Here is a 17199-nt window from a genome sequence, read left to right on the forward strand (position 1 = left end):
TGTGATGCGTGTGTGAACTGCATGCTATGCTCCACTTTGGTCTGACTCATGTCACACAGTGTCATTGCATTTCGGTTCATAGTTAACAGGTCGATCGTTTGTAGTGCGTGCACGTGCACGTGCATATTGTCTGTGTGTAGGCCAGATGTAAAGGATGTGTCTTGGTAACAGCCATCCATGCCCATAGTCTTTGTTTCCTAGCATGCTCCATGCTGCTGTAATGTTTACACCAGGCCTCCAGTATGCTGGGCCTCCACACTAAACACCCGCTCACACACATGCTCTCCTAGAACACTGCACCAGTGCGCTCTCTCTCTCTCTCTCTCTCTCTCTCTCTCAAACACATGCACGCGCGCACAGGCACACACACATGTGTGCGTCTCCCAACCACAGACACAGGTGATGTGTTTGATGCCCACTGAAGACACATACTTTCATCCGTTAAATTGATGCATGTATAATGGGCTTTTGGTCCCAAAACTGCCAACTCCAGTGTGTCTGTGTGTGTGTCTGTGTGCGTGCGTGCCTGGATGCCATGCTAACAGCTGTGATATGCTGACCTGCTCCTTACGAGATGGGATTTGACAGCTGGATCAGGAAACTTGCAGGCTGATGCTGGGGAGTGCTGTGTGTATGTGTAGGTGTGTATACTGGTGTGGTGTCTGGTTGAGCGAACGTTTGTGTGTGTGTGTGTCTTTGGGGGAGTGGGGCGTAGGTTCCTCCGATGAGGCACGTCCTCCTGAGTGAAGGGCCATTTTTTTTTTTTTTTTTTTGTGGCTTAAAGTAAACAGGCAGCCGGCGGGGGTCTGGGGGTTATGGGAAAGAAGGAAACAGCGATGCTAATCAGCTCCGCACACACTTCCCCCGCCTATAAAACAAAATATGAGAGAGAGAGAGAGAGAGAGAGAGAGAGAGAGAGAGAGAGAGAGAGAGAGAGAGAGAGAGAGAGAGAGAGAGAGAGAGAGAGAGAGAGAGAGAGAGAAAATGAAATATTGTGCAAGGTGATGAGAAGGAATTGTTTAGCCCCATAAAGAGTGTGAGATGGTGCTGTTTATGAATCACATTAGTAATTCTGAGTGAACGCTATATCAAACTTCTAATGATGAAATTATTCTCAAGTTCCTGTTGAAGACAATTTTGTCTTCATTTCGAATCTTGTATTTATTTATGGAGGAGCATTACATTTCATTACAGCATATACTAAATAGGGGGAATAATACCTGGTTTGGGTCTGTTGCTGTTACAGTATAGAGACAGAAGAGAAACAAGATATTCTCAATTCATATGGGGTGTCGTATGTCTTGGCACTGTGTGTGTGTGTGTGTGTGTGTGTGTGTGTGTGTGCGCGCGTGCACACACTCGCACACATTCCTGCATTATATAAAATATTCATTATGATCCTAGCCCTTGACTTGTCAAATCAATGACTGGGAGTACCAAGGAGATTGTGAGCTCTTGGGGACAAGTGTGTGTGTGAGTGTGTGTGTGTGTGTGTGTGTGTGTGTGAGTGTGTGTGAGTGTGAGTGTGTGTGCGCGTGTGTGAGTGTGTGTGCGCGTGTGTGAGTGTGCGCATGTGTGAGTGTGTGTGTGTGAGGGAGTGTGTGTGTGAGGGAGTGTGTGTGTGAGGGAGTGTGTGTGTGCGTGTGTGTGTGAGTGTGTGAGTGTGTGAGTGAGTGTGTGTGTGTGTGTGTGTGTGTGAGGGAGTGTGTGTGTGAGGGAGTGAGTGTGCGTGTGGGAGTGAGTGTGTGTGAGGGAGTGTGTGTGTGTGTGTGTGTGTGCGTGTGTGCGTGTGTGTGTGAGGGAGATTAACAGAGTCCTAGCAGATGCCCGGAGGGTGGACACGGGGAGAGGAGGAGGGAGACTAGGCCGATGTAATTGAATTAGTTCCACAATGGGGTGAATGGGCAGACACGTGGTGGAGCTAATGGAGGAGAGAGATGGCCATTTTAGCGGCGCTAATTGCTCTGAAAGAGCTGCGTCTTTGTTCAGCCTGCCTTCCCCTGTGTGCCGGGGCAGCAGGGGTCCAAGACTGCCTCTTCAAAGCCCCCTGCCGTTGCAGGAGCTCAGGAGCTCCCAGTGGGGTGAGGTGGCTGCTGATGTCCTTAGATGGAAAATATGGATCTTGTGTGTGTGTGTGTGTGTGTGTGTGTGTGTGTGTGTGTGTGTCCTCCTTTGCCTCATTAATTGTTAGTCACTTAAAACAGTTGTTTTTTTTGTTTTTTTTAACACTGTCGTACTTCTCTATGTATTACTTGATTGACTTTTTTTTAATTATTTATTTTATTTATTTATTTATTATTAATTTAGCAATTTTGTGTGGGCTCATTCCCATTCTGTCCATGTTGTTTTTAGTGTCAGAATAAGATCAATGTTAATCTTGCACACAAGTTCAAATGTCACTGTGCGTCCACTTGCTCAGAGCTTCTTTGTACCTCACCAAGCTCTGGATAACGTGTGAATAATGTCTGTGTTTGGCTGTAGGCCTGTGCGTTGGTGACCTGCTGACGTGCTCGACTGCACCAACCAGCTTCGTTGCCACGCTTGCACACAGCAGCAGACATCAGCTTCTGGTTTCATATCTCCTAAGTGGTGAAACCATGACAACGGCACACCTAGGATGAGAAAGGTAGACGTTCAAACCTTCCGCAGAGGTAGTCTCCGCCAGTCCTGGATCCGGCCTGAGCCACTGGGAGACTGCTGGGCAGATGCTCACACGACTAGCGGCTGTTGCCTCTTCTCCTCTGGGTTTGTTCCCACACAGTCCAGTCCTGACGGTGGCGGGGGGGGGCAGGCAATGTGTTTTTTCCATGGCTGTATCCCGGCGACAGCTTTGTTTTGGGGAATCAACAGCCTTGCGAGTTGGGAGAGGTAGTCCGGGTTGGAGGATGAATGAATTTCAGATTTGTGAATCAACCCGGAATTCCCTCAAGCCAGTAGTGAGTGCATCCCGAAGTCGGGAGTTTTCCATGTTCCAAATTCTCCACAAACTAGTTAGGAATGAAACAAACTGCATGTTCAAGATCGTGGTGATGGTGCTGGTGATGTAGAATTGAAGCTCCCGCTGCCATGAGTGTGATTCTGGAATTTTTTCCCATCCTTTCAGAGACTTTTCACATCTCTCAACTAATTATTTAGATATGTATTGCTTTGGAAAGCTACAGCTTGGCTGGGAAAATGTGACACATACGTGAGCAGGGCCCCCTCTGTCACTAGCGCTAACTCACTGCTGCAGTGTCCCACTCACAGGCTCTTGTGGCATTGATGTCCAGTTGCTCAGAAAGAACTTCCATCACATCAAAGCAACATGGAAAAAATGACAGACTGCAAGTTGATTCCTCATCCCCCCACCGGCCATCTCCCATAAAGAGAAAAACTCCACTCAGCGAGCCCTGCCTATGATATTAGTCAGCAACCCCATTAGACTTAATGGCGGCCCCTGGGCATTGAGGAGCCTTGCCTGTCCTTTTAAAGACTATACAAGGAGCTCATTAGGAGCAAAACAAAGAAGTCTGGCAAGAGGAGGAGGGAGAGAACGAGTGAATGAGTGAATGAGTGAATGAGAAAACGAGTGACTGAAGGTGGGGGGGGCGTGGAGCACGCGGAGTAAGAGCCCTTTCTCTGCCCTCCTCCAGCTCGACAGGCTCGATGGGTTCTCGCGAGGCCCAAACCGCAGAAGCCCCCTGCAAAGCTCCGGAAGCCTGCACCGATCACTCATATCTGTCATCTGAAACGCTATCCAGACAGCCTAATGGGCAGCGCGCTGAGGGATCCCTGTTTAAAAATCCATAGCTGATCAATAACGTCGGCTCCCCTCTCCCTCTGATCCATTTGGAGGTGGGTGGCGCAATCCGGGCCGCCTCTCGGAGAGAGCAGCCGGTATTGACCGGCGTAACAGGGTTAGTCTGAGTAACCGATCTGCCGGCTGGCTCTGTACTTACTGTCCACGCCAGCCTGCTGCCAAGAAAAGGCCTCTGATTTAAAACGGAAGAAGGAGTGCATTCGCGCTCAACCGTCCCGGCGCGGACGAACCTTTTCCGGCAGCCCCTCTCGCGGCCATCGGGACCGTCAGATTCCACTTGGGAAGTGAGCTGATCTGCGCGTGACGATTGGGATGGCAGTCCGTTACCATGGCAGCTAATTAACTTAGTGGCAGTGTACACACCGGTCCTCTCCCCCTCTCTCCATCTCCAGCTCCGTGTGCCACAGCCATGGACAGTGATGGGCAGCGTCTCGGCCAATTCACCCTGAGTTTGTTCCGGGTCTCTCGGTTGAATCTTACACCCCTCCATGTCCCCTTGGAAAGGCAGAAAACGACAGATGCGATGGTGAAAAGGCGAGTTAGGCAGGTTTTTGTAAATGGCCACAATGGTGTAATGGAGTCCCCTAACTACATCCTAAAAGAAGAAGAGCGAAACAATTGTGATGGTGGCTCAACGGTGGCGTACACATCCACACAGCTCTGACGGAGCCAGATTATGGTCACGGTTAGAAGCCCCCCTGTAAGAATGCTGAAGGTATTGATCTAGTGGAGGAGGACAGGAAGCTCTTGGAGGTGTTTATGAGGTTTGGGCCGGCGATACGAGGGCCCTCGTTAGCCCCAGGACAGTCACACACTCGCAGCCAGACGGCTGTTTCACTGAAGGTTATTACTGATGTATTTCCAATAAGTGCAAACACAGACGTGTTGGGGTTTGGGGAAAGAGAGGAATTGTTAACATCCTTTTTGTGGTGTATTTAACATGGTTTACAAATAGACTGATGGTGGAGTTAGGAGATGAGATGTATATGTGGTTTGGCATAGAGTACCACTAGAATAACAAATAATGATTTATGTGTGTGTACTATTAGTGATATCACAAGTTGAGCAAGCAATGTCGATTGCATCACTGTAGTTAGAAATTTTTGTTGTTGTTGGTGAGTTTTTCAGATTGCTCAACGCTGTTCACCGTGAGTATGGACACGATGTGACTTCTGTTTCTTTGTGAAATCGCCCTCTGTGCCAACATCTTCCTCCTGTCTTTAATCGAGTACATGGTAGTGCGTAAAAGCAGTCAGGAAAGTTCTCAGAACTAATGACAGCCATGCGTCTAAAATAACTACCAAAAGCTTTTTTTTTGTTTTTTTTTTAGGGGGGTGTTGGGGCAAACGTGATGGTTGTATATGGGTCCCTCTTGACAGAACACGAAAATGTAACAATAAGAGCAGAAAGGAATGTAATTGAATCGTGAATCGTTCTTGACGCCGCCCATTCACGGCGTCGTCTGCCTCTTCCGCGCCGAGGCGAACAGCAACGCCCCGGCGGAGGTAGAGAGAAGGAGAGAGGGATTGAAAGATTGAGTGAGAGAAAGGGGAACGGCAGAGAGAGAGAGAGAGAGAGAGAGAGAGAGAGAGAAAGAGAGAGAGAGAGACAGAGAAAAGGGGGAGAGAGAGAGAGAGGGGACAGGAGAGAGGGAGAACGAAAGAGAAGTTTGAGAAATAGGATATCATTACTGGGGGGGAAATAAAGGACAAGGATATTTTTAATGTTTTCTTCAGTAAGTTGAATCCACAGCGGACCCGAAGGAGTGCGAGTTGTTGCGTTGTGTGTGGACCTATAATAGCGAGGGAAACAAAACCGTTACCGAGCACACTGAATGCAAGACCATGACGGCAGCTGTCGATATGAAGCCGACGTTAACTATAATAAAATCTGAAAAAGTGGACGGTGAGTGAAGGAAATGTTTATGTTGTTGTTTATTTTATTATTATTATTATTATTGTTGTTGTTGTTGTTATTTACAATCGTTTCGGACGGTTTGATGCTGATGGTCGATGACCGTTTTTCGCAAGCCTCTGTGTACAAGTCATTCGTGCTGACTAACTTTTGCGCTGACTTGACCCGTTAGAGGTCTTCGCGTGTGGGCTGCTCGATGCGGTTTATTAAATGGGCTCATTTATCTGGGCATCTAAACCATGTTTCGGTGAGTGTTCACGATGACAGTTGGAACAGCGCGCAACCCCACGTAGCTCAGAACACAGTGCTTTCTATGAAGCGCTCCAGATGTGCCTATCAATTATTTATTGCCTCTCAGGGTGCAGGAACTGCAAACCAGCCTAACTGGGGGAGCGATGTTGTATAATTTTCGGAAATAAATGTTCATTGATGTAAGTGTATGTGATTCGGATAACAGTATTTCTTAAAAGTCCGTGCATCAGTGCGTTTGTAACGGTATGTTGTAAAGTTGCGTGCGGGGGGTTGGGTCGGGCGTTGGTATCAGAGTTAATGACAATGTAGCGGTGACTTACATAATACCGCACTGTGCATGCAAAGTTTACGGGTTGCGGGTCTTGCTTGTTTTTTGAGCGTTTCCGTCAAAGGCTGTTTCTGACAGCAACAGTTATGTCATCCACGGCTCTATAAGACTACCTACAGGGCTACTTTCCCCTTAAAAACAGATATCATTACTGCATATCTAAGTTTCCATTTCAGCACGTGTTTGTCTGCGCTCCTCTCTCGCTCCAACGACCCCCGCCGGCGCCCCCATTGGCCAGTGCTGACAGAACTGTACATGTCACGATTATGCTTCAAAAACCATTCGTACCACATCACGCCAGTGTCCCAAGGTGGCGTGTGTGGGTGGAGGCAGGCGGGCGGAGGGGTGTGTGTATGTCCTGGGCGCAGGCAGGGCCGGCAGTGTGGCTTTAAGCCGTCAGCATGATCATCCTCCCACTCATGGCCCCAGCAGGAGACTGGAGATCCCAGGGATGAGGTGATGAGTGTGCAGGCTGGTTAATGCTGAGAAAGAGGGAGTGTGTGTGTGTGTGTGTGTGTGTGTGTTAGTGAGAGAGGGTGAATATAGCCTTAGCCCTGTTGTACATTCGTCCAATGCACTTTTAGAATCTGACCTTGTTTCTGCTCGGTCAGGGGGTGGACCGAGTTCAGCAGCCACATCTTTATTTCCTGAGAGTAAATGCTGACTGTTATAATCTCTCTCTCTCTCTCTCTCTCTCTCTCTCTCTCTCTCTCTCTCTCTCTGTGTGCCTATGTATCTGTCACACATGTACGCATGCGCGTGCGCACACACACACACACACACACACACACACACACACACACACACACACACAATTTACTCTCACACACCAGCTGTACATCATGGAAACCTGTGTCAAACTGAAAACTGACTCCTGCCTGGGTGTGAGATATGAATCTCTATATAATACACAGGCGCACACACACACACACACACACACACGCGCGCTCACGTGCACATACACACATGCGCACACATGCACACATGCTTTATCAAGCACAGGGAAACACACTCGTATGCTATTAAGAAAAAAAAATGCTGATAGTCACATTGAAGTTGCCAAAATGCTGCGCTGTCTTGCAAAACCATTTCACAACACAGGCTCCCTCTCAGTAGGTCATCTGAGTCAAAGACTAGACTCTCAGAATGAGACGTGTGGGAAGGTGCAGAAAAAAGTATTTTGCGTGTGTGCACTCATGGTGTTTAGGGGTTTACATCACGCACAAGGAGACAGGTAACAGGCAGGACACCTGTGGGTCTGCTTAGCTGATGAGTGGACTCCTGACCTCTGGCTAGTTTTAAATTAGTCTTACATTAGTCTTAGAAGAGAAGTTGAAGGCATTCTCTCTCTCTCTCTCAAGCTCTTTCCCCATCTATATTCTGTCTCTTTCCCTCCCTCTTCTTCCGTTTACACAAAGGTGATGAATTGTCAACATAAATGAATGAAGTCGGGAGTCACAAAAAAGTGGTTGTGAGTTAATCTGAGATGGTTTAAAGACAATTTATTCTGAAGACAAATAGAGGAAGAAGAGACAATGGAGACGAGCACTTTTAGGTTCCTAAACAGGGGGGCCTAAATAAGACCGTGTTTACTCAATTGCACGTGGTGCACTGCTGATGCTGAGAACAATGCAGAGAGATGGACAGGTAGCGTCTATGGTCACGCCGAGGGTTGTGCTGATCACACGTGGACGCGATTGTCTCCTGGTTGTCTCGGTCCACGTCTCGCGCCAGGCCTGAACCTCTGCTTCCTCCAGTGAATGAAGCAGCATCAACAGTCGGAGCATGCCGAAAGAGTACACGGGGCTGCTTCTTTCATGTTGGACAAAAGAACACTTAATATGTCCAAATGGGTCACCAGAAACATGAGCGAATGCCAAAGATCACCTCTCCTCCCACTCATTTCAGGCTGCAGAAATGTGTAGGTCTTCAAGAGATTGTTGCTCTCTCTCTGTATGTGACTGTGTGTGTATGTGTGTGTGTCTCTGTTGGACGCCAGGGTTCACCGAGTGACAGGAATGTGTAAAGGCTGGGTGGGCTGCCTGCTGCCCTCTTTTATCTGATTAAGACACTGAGCTCGATCAGCTCAAACCACACACACACACTTGCACACACTTCACAGACATGCATTAGCAACATTTTCAGTTTTCATCAGTTGCACCGTGCAGCCTTGAGACATAATAACCTGACAATACCCTTGTGGTCCTAGCTAACGCCAGCAATAGAGCCTGCTCTGTGACCCTTAATAACAGCGTACTAAATCCATCATAAAAAATATAATCTGCTTTGTGTCCGTCTCTGTTTGGGATTTGATGAGCTAATGCTATTTCAAGAGCTAGCAGCGTCTGCCAGTCATGCGTTCTTTGCGATACATAAGAAGACCCAGAGATGGCCGCCTGTTCCCTTGCTGCCGACCCGGCCCGGCCCGGCCCGCCGTGGGACCTTCCCAGCCGGGCTGCGGGCATGCCCGGCAGCTGTGCAAACACGGACCTGCGTGAGCCACACTCCTGTGAAGTGAGCAGCTGGTGAGACAAAACAAATGAGTAGTTCCTGTAGTCCCTTGCTCATTTTTGAACCACTCTCTGAACATTTTAACGGCCCGGGTCGAAAGTCTTTTTTTTTTTTTTTTTTTTTTTTTTTTAAACGAGGAGTAAGGCATGGCACAGAGTTGTCGGTCAACTACTTCATTGCGCCTGCATCACTGATAATCGGGAGGCGGAGTTTGTTTTACGGACTAATGCAGTTCACTGCACACCGATGGAATGGAAGCACCATCGTGAAGGTTGAGCTTTGAGCTGCAGCCACACATCTCCACCTGAAACGGTCTTGCTTGTTGGTTGCATGTGCTGGCGTAATGACTCCCCCGTGGCTAAATGACTCCTCTTTTCAGGATTCCTGTCTCGTGACTGCTTGTTAAAGGGAAGAATAAACATGCTTGGCCGTGAAAGGGAGCGTTTACCTGAGAAACAACTAAACAGCTGCGTGTGCCAGAGTGGCATAATCTCTAACGAGAAACTGTGATGGCGGTTTGAGAAGCTGCTGACCTGTTGGCGCTCAGACGCGCTCACAAGGTCTGTGACCCAGTTTTGCTTTTTTCTTTCTTTTTCTTTTCTTTTTCACCGTGCTGTCTTCTCAGCAGCCTGTGCGTCTCCAGCGCGCCACGCAAAGAACCAAAACAAAAACGAGAGGATTGACGGCGTGTCTCCGAGCGAAGACCCCCCCCACCCCCCCCACCGCCTCACTTTTTATAGCACGTCATTCCTGCCCTCTCCCTCCACGTCTTGCTTCCCCACTCATTTTTTTCCCATCCCTTGTTCCCTATCTCTTCCCTTTGTGGTCCACATGCTCCTCTCCCTTCTTTTCCTCCGGCTCCCCGGTTCCTCATGTGGTGTCTGTCTGCCGCTGCGTCGCCTCACTCCAGCCGCTCGTAATGGGCTAATTACTGAGTCACAGCTCTGACGGGAGCCCTCCATCTGCCCTCTCCGTCACTGGCTCCGCCTACACACTCCGAGCCTGCTGATTGGCTCCAGCGAGCCTCCTTGGTGGCAGACGGGGTTGGAAGACAAGCAAGCCAGCCTGGGTCGGTGTCTCCGGTGCTCCGCGCCGGCCTCCAGGCCCCCCGTCTGTTTTTACTGGCGTCTCCTAGGCAACGCAGGCGCCGTGAGCCTGTCGCTGTGACGAGGAGGGCAGCTCTGGGTTCTGCTATGGAGATCAGAGGTATGTCCGGAGGTGTCCGGAGGTGTCCGGAGGGCCTCTCTCTGCTCTTCTCTGCAGGACCAGGCCCCAGGCCTCCCATCAGCATCCCCTCGTCCTCCGACCACCTGTTTTTGGACTCGGGGGTTCCAAGCTGCTTTTGTAATCACGCCGTTTCTGCATGAAGCCCTCACCAAGAGGAGGGCCCCCGTGGCCTGCGCGTGCGAGCACGTCACATCCCCGCCCGTACCCCCGGCTCCGCCTGCCGTCCCAGGGTCGCGCGAGCGCCTCCTCTCCCCACCCTGGAGAGGCTCCCGGCGCCCCTCGCGGTCCGATGTGGCCTTCGACGTCACACAGCGTCCATGGCAGCACCACCTGTGGGTCACGTGGGCCTTTCTAACGGCAGAGCCGGGCCAAGCTAGCCATTAGCAGCTCGCTTTATTAGTGCCAGTCAAAGGAGGGCGTTGAAGTTTGGCTGTCCGTCGGTCCGTCGGTCGGTTGGCTTTAACACGCGCTGCATTTGTGCTTCAGTCAAATTTTGGAACCTACAAAACGGGAAACAAATGCAGTGAACTCGTGGGTGTCCTTTAAGTTTTGTACCGTTCCACTCCATGAACACAGGCTAGACTGATGACGATGTGCATGACGATGCATTGTTACCATGGAAACCATGTGCCCTAAATGGTTTGTTGTTGGGTGTCACTTTGATGATGCCAAAAGAGTGCGGCTGATACACATGCCATCTCCAGTAAGCTGACTGTCATCTAAGATTTTCTCTTTCATATCGCCTGCCTCTAATTCCAGGCTTCTATTTCCAGCTCGTGACATTCAGGACTGCTGCTTGTGATCTTTCTACCCGCCATGTAGATAAGTTGCTAATTGGCTTTTTTTCAACCCAAACTCTAAACATGGAACTTTGCATTTCAGGCCTTAGCTGAAGAATACACACGCGCGCACACACACATACAGATGATTGTAAAACAAGGCAAGAATGCATGGCCCGTTACATGAAAACACTGCGGTCTGCAGGGAATTCATTTAGTGAGACGCATCTGTGGGCCCTCGGACGGCCTCGCAGTACACAGAAACCATTAGCCACGGCGCCGTTAATTGTGTACAGCCCTTTCCCCCACTAACTCAGTCCGGTGTTACAAAGGCCTGCCCAGCCAGAAACGTAACCTGAGCCCAACCGAACGTACACATCTAACAGTTTCTCTCTTCTTTCGCTCGGCAGGCTTTTCTGTCCCCCAGGGTCAGGTGTTCTTAAGGTCTGTGGGGAAGGGCTCGGTGCGTCGGAGGAGGACATGAGCAGGGGGGGGAGGGGATGACGATGATACTGTTGGCAGTTTGCTCGCCTGGTGGGTGTAAACGGTGTGCGCAGGGCCTCCAGTCGACCGTGTCGTCGTCACACTCGAGGTTCTCCGAGTTGAACGTGTGCGTGTGCGGTGCATGCGGTGCACGCTTGCCGCCCCCCGTGCATGCCGATGCATCTGCACAGAGTGCAGTGCAGAACCCGCTGCCACAGCACATTGGTTAAAGGTACTGATATCTCGCTGACCTGCAGCACCCTAAAAAAAAAATTGCACCTTGCACACACTGGTGCTTTTTCGTAAGGGAAGACTTCTTTTCTATCCTGCAGTAATATCAGAAGTCACAGAGGGAGAGAGGTGGAGCACAGGGGGAAGGAGTGCTACCAGAAGCTGAAAGTAAGGGATATAAACTCGAGTCTGGGGGGTGAGTTCTCATACCCTCTGATTCATGAAGAACAGTGATAATTATGTGAATCCCCTGGGTGATTCCTGAATGATGGTGTTAGTGAAGTGTGTGTGTGTGTGTGTGTGTGTGTGCGCACGCATGTGCGTGTGTGTGGGGGTATCCAGCGTCTTGGCTTCTAAGAATAGCAGCAGTGTTCTGGAGCGGGGAGATCCCCCTGCCCGTGGTCCCAGCCGGCTGGCCGGGCTTGGCACTGCTTCCGTGGCCCGCTACTATTCCTGTCTCGGCCTGGCCCTGTCCGCGCTCCCATTCACATGGAAATCCAAACAGTGGGCAGAACAAGTGGCTCTCTCACCCCGGGCCACACCCCTGCCCCGGGTCCCCCTCATTCCCCCTCCTCAGCTTGCTCCGGCTGGGTGAATGCCTCTCCTTCATCCCAAACTGATTTTACTGCCTCTGTCTAACATGCTCACAGAGAAAGTCAGAGATAGAGATCTGTAACCAAGCGTTCATAGCTGATAGCGTTCTCACGTCCAGGTGTCCCGGGGTGGTGGGTGAAGGTTGGGGGTTTGTAGTCCTGCTCTCAGACCCCTACAGAGTCTCTTGAAAATGGGGAGCAGTGAAGTTTCCCCACTGAGTGCAAAGGCAGACTCTGCTGGTCCCTCACTCGCTTTCTTTTTCTCTCTGGGTGAAACCTCAGTTTTTCTGTCTCTTCATCTCTTTCTCTCTTATTCTCCCTGGGCATGCAGCCTCTGTCTCTAAAACGCTTCTGCTTCTCTCGCTCTCCTTCCCTGTCTCTGTCTGTGTGTCTGTGGTTTGAACTGGAGCTGGGCTTTCTGCACGAAGACGATGCTCACACACAACCCCGCAAATACAGAGTGGGACAGCAAGAGACAGAGCTGCATTGTAAATCTGAGATATGCTAATCTGACATATAGACTCAAATAAACCAGACACAACTGAAGCCTTCACAGGCTTAAATATCTTCCAGAGTTTTGAAAGGCCCACATGAGCCAGCGTGGCTACACTCCCACTCATTTTCACACACGCAACATTAGGACACACACACACACACACACACACACACACACACACACACACACACGTAAACACAATTAAACCCAAAGCCTGAGTCTATTTATAAGTCCAGTCATCCAGTACCCTCTTTAGTCTGTAGACAGAGGTCTGACTGCACTGTGTTACTGGACCCCTGAATCAATTGCATGGCGTTCTTTATGAATGAGTGCTCTCAGATCAAAGGGTGGGGCCTTGGTCGCCGTGCCAACGGTGATGTCATCCCTCTGAAGCACTCCATTCATGCATACTGTCTCGTGATGGACTTGCATTACAGATGGGTGAATCACTCGCCCCTCGCCCCAACACACCCCACTCCCCCGGGCAAGCGCTCGCATCCCGCTACGATAATCTCAATTTCACAGCCCCCGGCCTGGGCACAGAGCCTGCTGGTTTGGTCCACAGGGCAATGCAGGACACACACACACGCGCGCGCACGCGCACACACACACACACACACGTTCTAGGTGAACTGTCCCAGTAAGACATCATAAAGGTTTATGATAGTATACTCAAGGGATGCCATTTTTACTGTGTGTTCAGTACAGTACACAAGAATTAGTTGTGCAGTCGTGTTTAGATTAACGATCAGTGCAAAGATGCTATCCAGATGTTCCGTTATAGTGGAACAAAACGAGGTTCTCAGTGGGTCTCAATCTGCCTGTCATATGACTGCTTGGGTCAATCGAATGACACCTCGTGAAGGTTAGACATCAAAGCTCTGGGACTTGTGAGTCCCCACTGTCAGTCATGGTGATGGATGTGCTAAGCCACTGACCCCGGCCGACACCCGGCCTGACAGGAGACATGATGAGATTATGGGATAAATTGTGGAATAAGGAAGTGGCAGAGAGTATCTTCAGAGTCCGTGTGCAGCCGAGATGAGTCCACACCTGCGTCGTCTCGTCTGGGCTGCCATGAAGTCTCAAGGCTGTGGGTTCTAGAAGAGAGAGATTGAGAGGGTGAGCATGGGAGAATGAGAGAGCGTGAGACGGAGGAAGTGAGTGAGCGAGACGGAGGAAGTGAGTGAACGAGAAGAAGAACGATCGTGAAGGGGAGAAAGGGAGTGCGTGAGAGCATGTCCATATTAAATAAAAGGGCGGTCACTTCAATGTCCAGCCCTCGTTCCAAGCAGCTGTCTCTCACACAGAGCTGTGCTTTGAGCTGTGCCAGCTAGAGGGGTGACAGAGATGGCCGTCTTCTACCTGCTGGCGTTTCAACGGCGGGTGGGGTCAAAGGTGACCGAGCTACCGGTGCATGTCGTTAACCCACCATGCGCCCCGCTGTTCGAACACAGTGTTTATCTTCACTCCGAATCATGCCCTGATGTTGCCGAAGAAATGTGTGTGTGTGTGTGTGTCCGTAAGTGTTTGTGTATATACACATGTATAAACTAAAGAAGCGACAGGAGAAATGGAACAGCAGTCGTTAAACATGCGTGCACCGCACATACGCTTTGTGAGGATTTCACGAGAGGCTGACTGGTGAACGCTGCCTTTGGTTAATGGGAAAATGGGGCTCTTTTCCCGCACGTGTGAATTGCCTGGAGCAGAGTCGTTGGAATGGCTTCCCTATTGCTCAGTTAAGGACCGGGGGGTGTGTGGGGGTGTGTGTGTGTGTGGGGTGGGGGGGGTGGGGGTTGGGGTTGAGGTTGCGTTCATACTGATCGAGCCACACATGGGTGCCAAATCACTTGTTGGCATCCATTTAGACACGCTGTTTAGTGTAATGCTGTCAGAAATCTGTAGAGAGGGAGAGAGCAATGATTAGAGGGAGACATTAGAATGAGAGGGCAGAGAGAGGGGGAGGATGGAGGGAGGGAGGGAGGGAGGGAGGGAGAGAGGGAGGGGGGATGGAAGGGAGAGAGGGAGAGAAGAGAGGAAAAAGGAGAGATAGAGAGAAGCATGTGGAGATACCAGAGCATCCAGATGTCAATTAAAAATCAGACCCAATGAAAAAAAAGATACTAGACACCCTCGCGCTCGCAGACACTCACACACACCCACACATACACGCAGGCAGACACTCGCGTACACACACATACACGCAGGCAGACACTCGTGTGAGCACACACGTGCGTACATACATTCCTGACCTTGCTCTCACTTTGGACTGTAGGTTGATCGTGTAAGTCTGACGTCATATTTTGTGACACACTGCTCGTCAGACATCTCCTTTTTAGGTTCTGCGTGAGTCACATAAGATCCTACGTTCCACGAACTCTGAATTGTGCGCGTGCGTGCGTGCGCGTGCGCGCGCGTGTGTGTGTGTGTGTGTGTGTGTGTGTGTGTGTGTGTGTGTGTGTGTGTGTACACGCTCTGTGTGCACCACTCAGAGAGGCCCGTCAGCCTCTGTGATATTTCCTTGGGCCTGGAGGGGATTCCCTGCGTCTCCTCCTCATGCGTCCTCCTGCCGCTCTAATTGGATCAGGGCTCGTCATCGGACTCTGTTTAACTCATCAAAGGAGGCTCTGTGTCCCGCTGGGTCCCGCGGACTGTGACGGCGGTTCCACCCGACACTGCCCGACTGTTCTGGCCTGACATCACTGCCCTGCAGCCACGACCTCTCACCCCTGCCGACGGGCCCCTGGTGACAGAAGCCCATCTGTGTGCTGTTTGGGGACAGCCTGGGGTTATGGGTAGGCACCGGTGCTTGACCTGGTGAGCTGTAGTGTTTGAAGGGTCCAGCGAAGCCAACAGTTGCTGAGGAGATCCAGAGTGTGTTGTGTCGTACGGCCTTACCAAACTCAGACAGGCCTCAAACTGAGCGATACACACACGGGAGCTGAAACTAAATGGACTCCTGAATGACCGTGAGTCACGCCACAGAAGTTCTAGGCTGGTCTCAGATCAGTGCAGGTTGGCTGTTTATGCGGTGTACGTCCTACTTTGGTGTGATGTCAAACAATGTCACCATCAGCTAGTCACTGGTGATGTGTGAATTATAAATCCGAACTCTTTCAAAAGTCAAAATGTGCGTCTTTATTTTGCAGGAGCTGAAATGCTTCAGGCTGTACCCTTGATTGCTGGCGGTGTAATTTAACCCCGAATATTCTGTGTGTGTGGGTGTGTGTCCGTAACAGATCTGGAATGTGGAGACGTTCCTCTGCTGACTCCAGGGAGCAAAGAGATGATGTCACAGGCCCTGAAGGCCACGTTCAGCGGCTTCACCAAGGAACAGCAGAGACTTGGCATCCCTAAAGGTACTGCTCCGCCTCTTGCCCCGCCCCTTGCCCCTCCCCTTACTATTCTTAATTTTCTTTCAAGAAGGGACAGTGCGTTATGCTTTAAATGCATAAATGCATTTTATTTTTCTGATTCTCTTCCTTTCTCGCTTTCTCCTATAACCTCCTTTCTCCCTGTCTGTCCCTCCCTTGATTAAAAGACACGAGACCCCTTTTAGCCTGTTTTAAACAACGTGGGACGCTCTGTCCTCTGCTTCTGTCTTAATTATTAGATTAGAGTGCTTGGGTCAATCAGATGACGCTTCAGACGGCAGTTGCTTGTGAGTGTCTTTGCCAGCTGTAGACTCACAGCTCCAAATGGGATTGTTTTTGCTCCAGGGTAAAAACAGCAAAACAAAAACAACAACAACTACAACAACAAAGTCCATATGGGTATTCACGTTTTTATGCAGAATTGGACTAAAGACCCCAGGAATAACGGATAACTGGCAACACTCAGTACGTGAGTGTCTTATAAGGGAGAGCAGACCGGGCGCGCACAAAGAGCAAGCGAGAAAGGTCTGGTGTGTCGCAAGCCGTACCTGCTCACTTGAGGAGGAGCTGCATTGTTGTGGAATGCCCACGATAGGCACATAGCAGCTGAGTGTGTGTGTGTGTGTGTGTGTGTGTGTGTGTGTGTGTGTGTGTGTGTGTGTGTGTGTGTGTGTGTGTGTGTGTGTGTGTGTGTGTGTGTGTGTGTGTGTGTGTGTGTGTGTGTGTGTGTGTGTGTGTGCGCGTGTGTGCGTGCCCACAGACTATAATTACAGCTGTTTCAGTTCTGAGCACTACCACTAACTACCTGCTGACACCCTGTTGCCTGGGGAGATGGAACCTAATTATTTGGGGTTTGTTTTGCGCATAATTCTTTAAGCATGTCAGAAATGTCATGTGCTTCTTCACTGAGAGAGATCTAGAAGGTCAGCAGGTCATCGCATTTTCCTCTGACCTCTATCACACGGATGACATGATCTGTGACTGTTAATTTGGACACACTCCCTCTCTCTCTCTCTCTCTCTCTCTCTCTCTCTCTCTCTCTCTCTGTCTTTTCTACACCTTTTTTCGTCTTCTTGCTCAGTTACACTGTGCTGCTTTTCTCCAGCTCCAGGTGCACGATTGTTTGTGTCCGATTTGACAGCTCTGAATGACTTTTTGCCGAACACCACTCACGAGCTGAAATGTCCTCGGCGTGCCATCCGTGTCCAG

General features: G+C 50.2%; 1 protein-coding gene and 1 long non-coding RNA gene across 4 annotated transcripts in view; one reads left to right on the forward strand and one right to left on the reverse strand.

The window, feature by feature from the left end:
- Positions 1-17199, forward strand: part of ets1 (ETS proto-oncogene 1, transcription factor) — a 36564-nt gene that overhangs the window by 8461 nt on the left and 10904 nt on the right. For 2 of the 3 annotated variants that reach the window (XM_081716057.1, XM_081716058.1), the window contains exon 4: positions 15856-15975. In XM_081716057.1, the coding sequence (XP_081572183.1) occupies positions 15856-15975 (120 nt within the window). Of the gene's footprint in view, positions 1-5158; positions 5705-15855; positions 15976-17199 lie in introns of those variants that run through there. The other variant, XM_081716059.1, reaches the window with a different exon arrangement.
- LOC145658585 (uncharacterized) overlaps positions 10244-17199 on the reverse strand; it is a 42283-nt gene continuing 35327 nt past the window's right edge. Inside the window, exon 3 of the long non-coding RNA XR_014124192.1 lies at positions 10244-13713. This is a non-coding gene — a long non-coding RNA (uncharacterized LOC145658585). The remainder of the gene's footprint in view (positions 13714-17199) is intronic.

The sequence above is a fragment of the Electrophorus electricus genome, chromosome 6 (genome assembly GCF_041902795.1).
Source record: "Electrophorus electricus isolate QZ-2024a chromosome 6, ASM4190279v1, whole genome shotgun sequence".
Taxonomy (NCBI): domain Eukaryota; kingdom Metazoa; phylum Chordata; class Actinopteri; order Gymnotiformes; family Gymnotidae; genus Electrophorus; species Electrophorus electricus.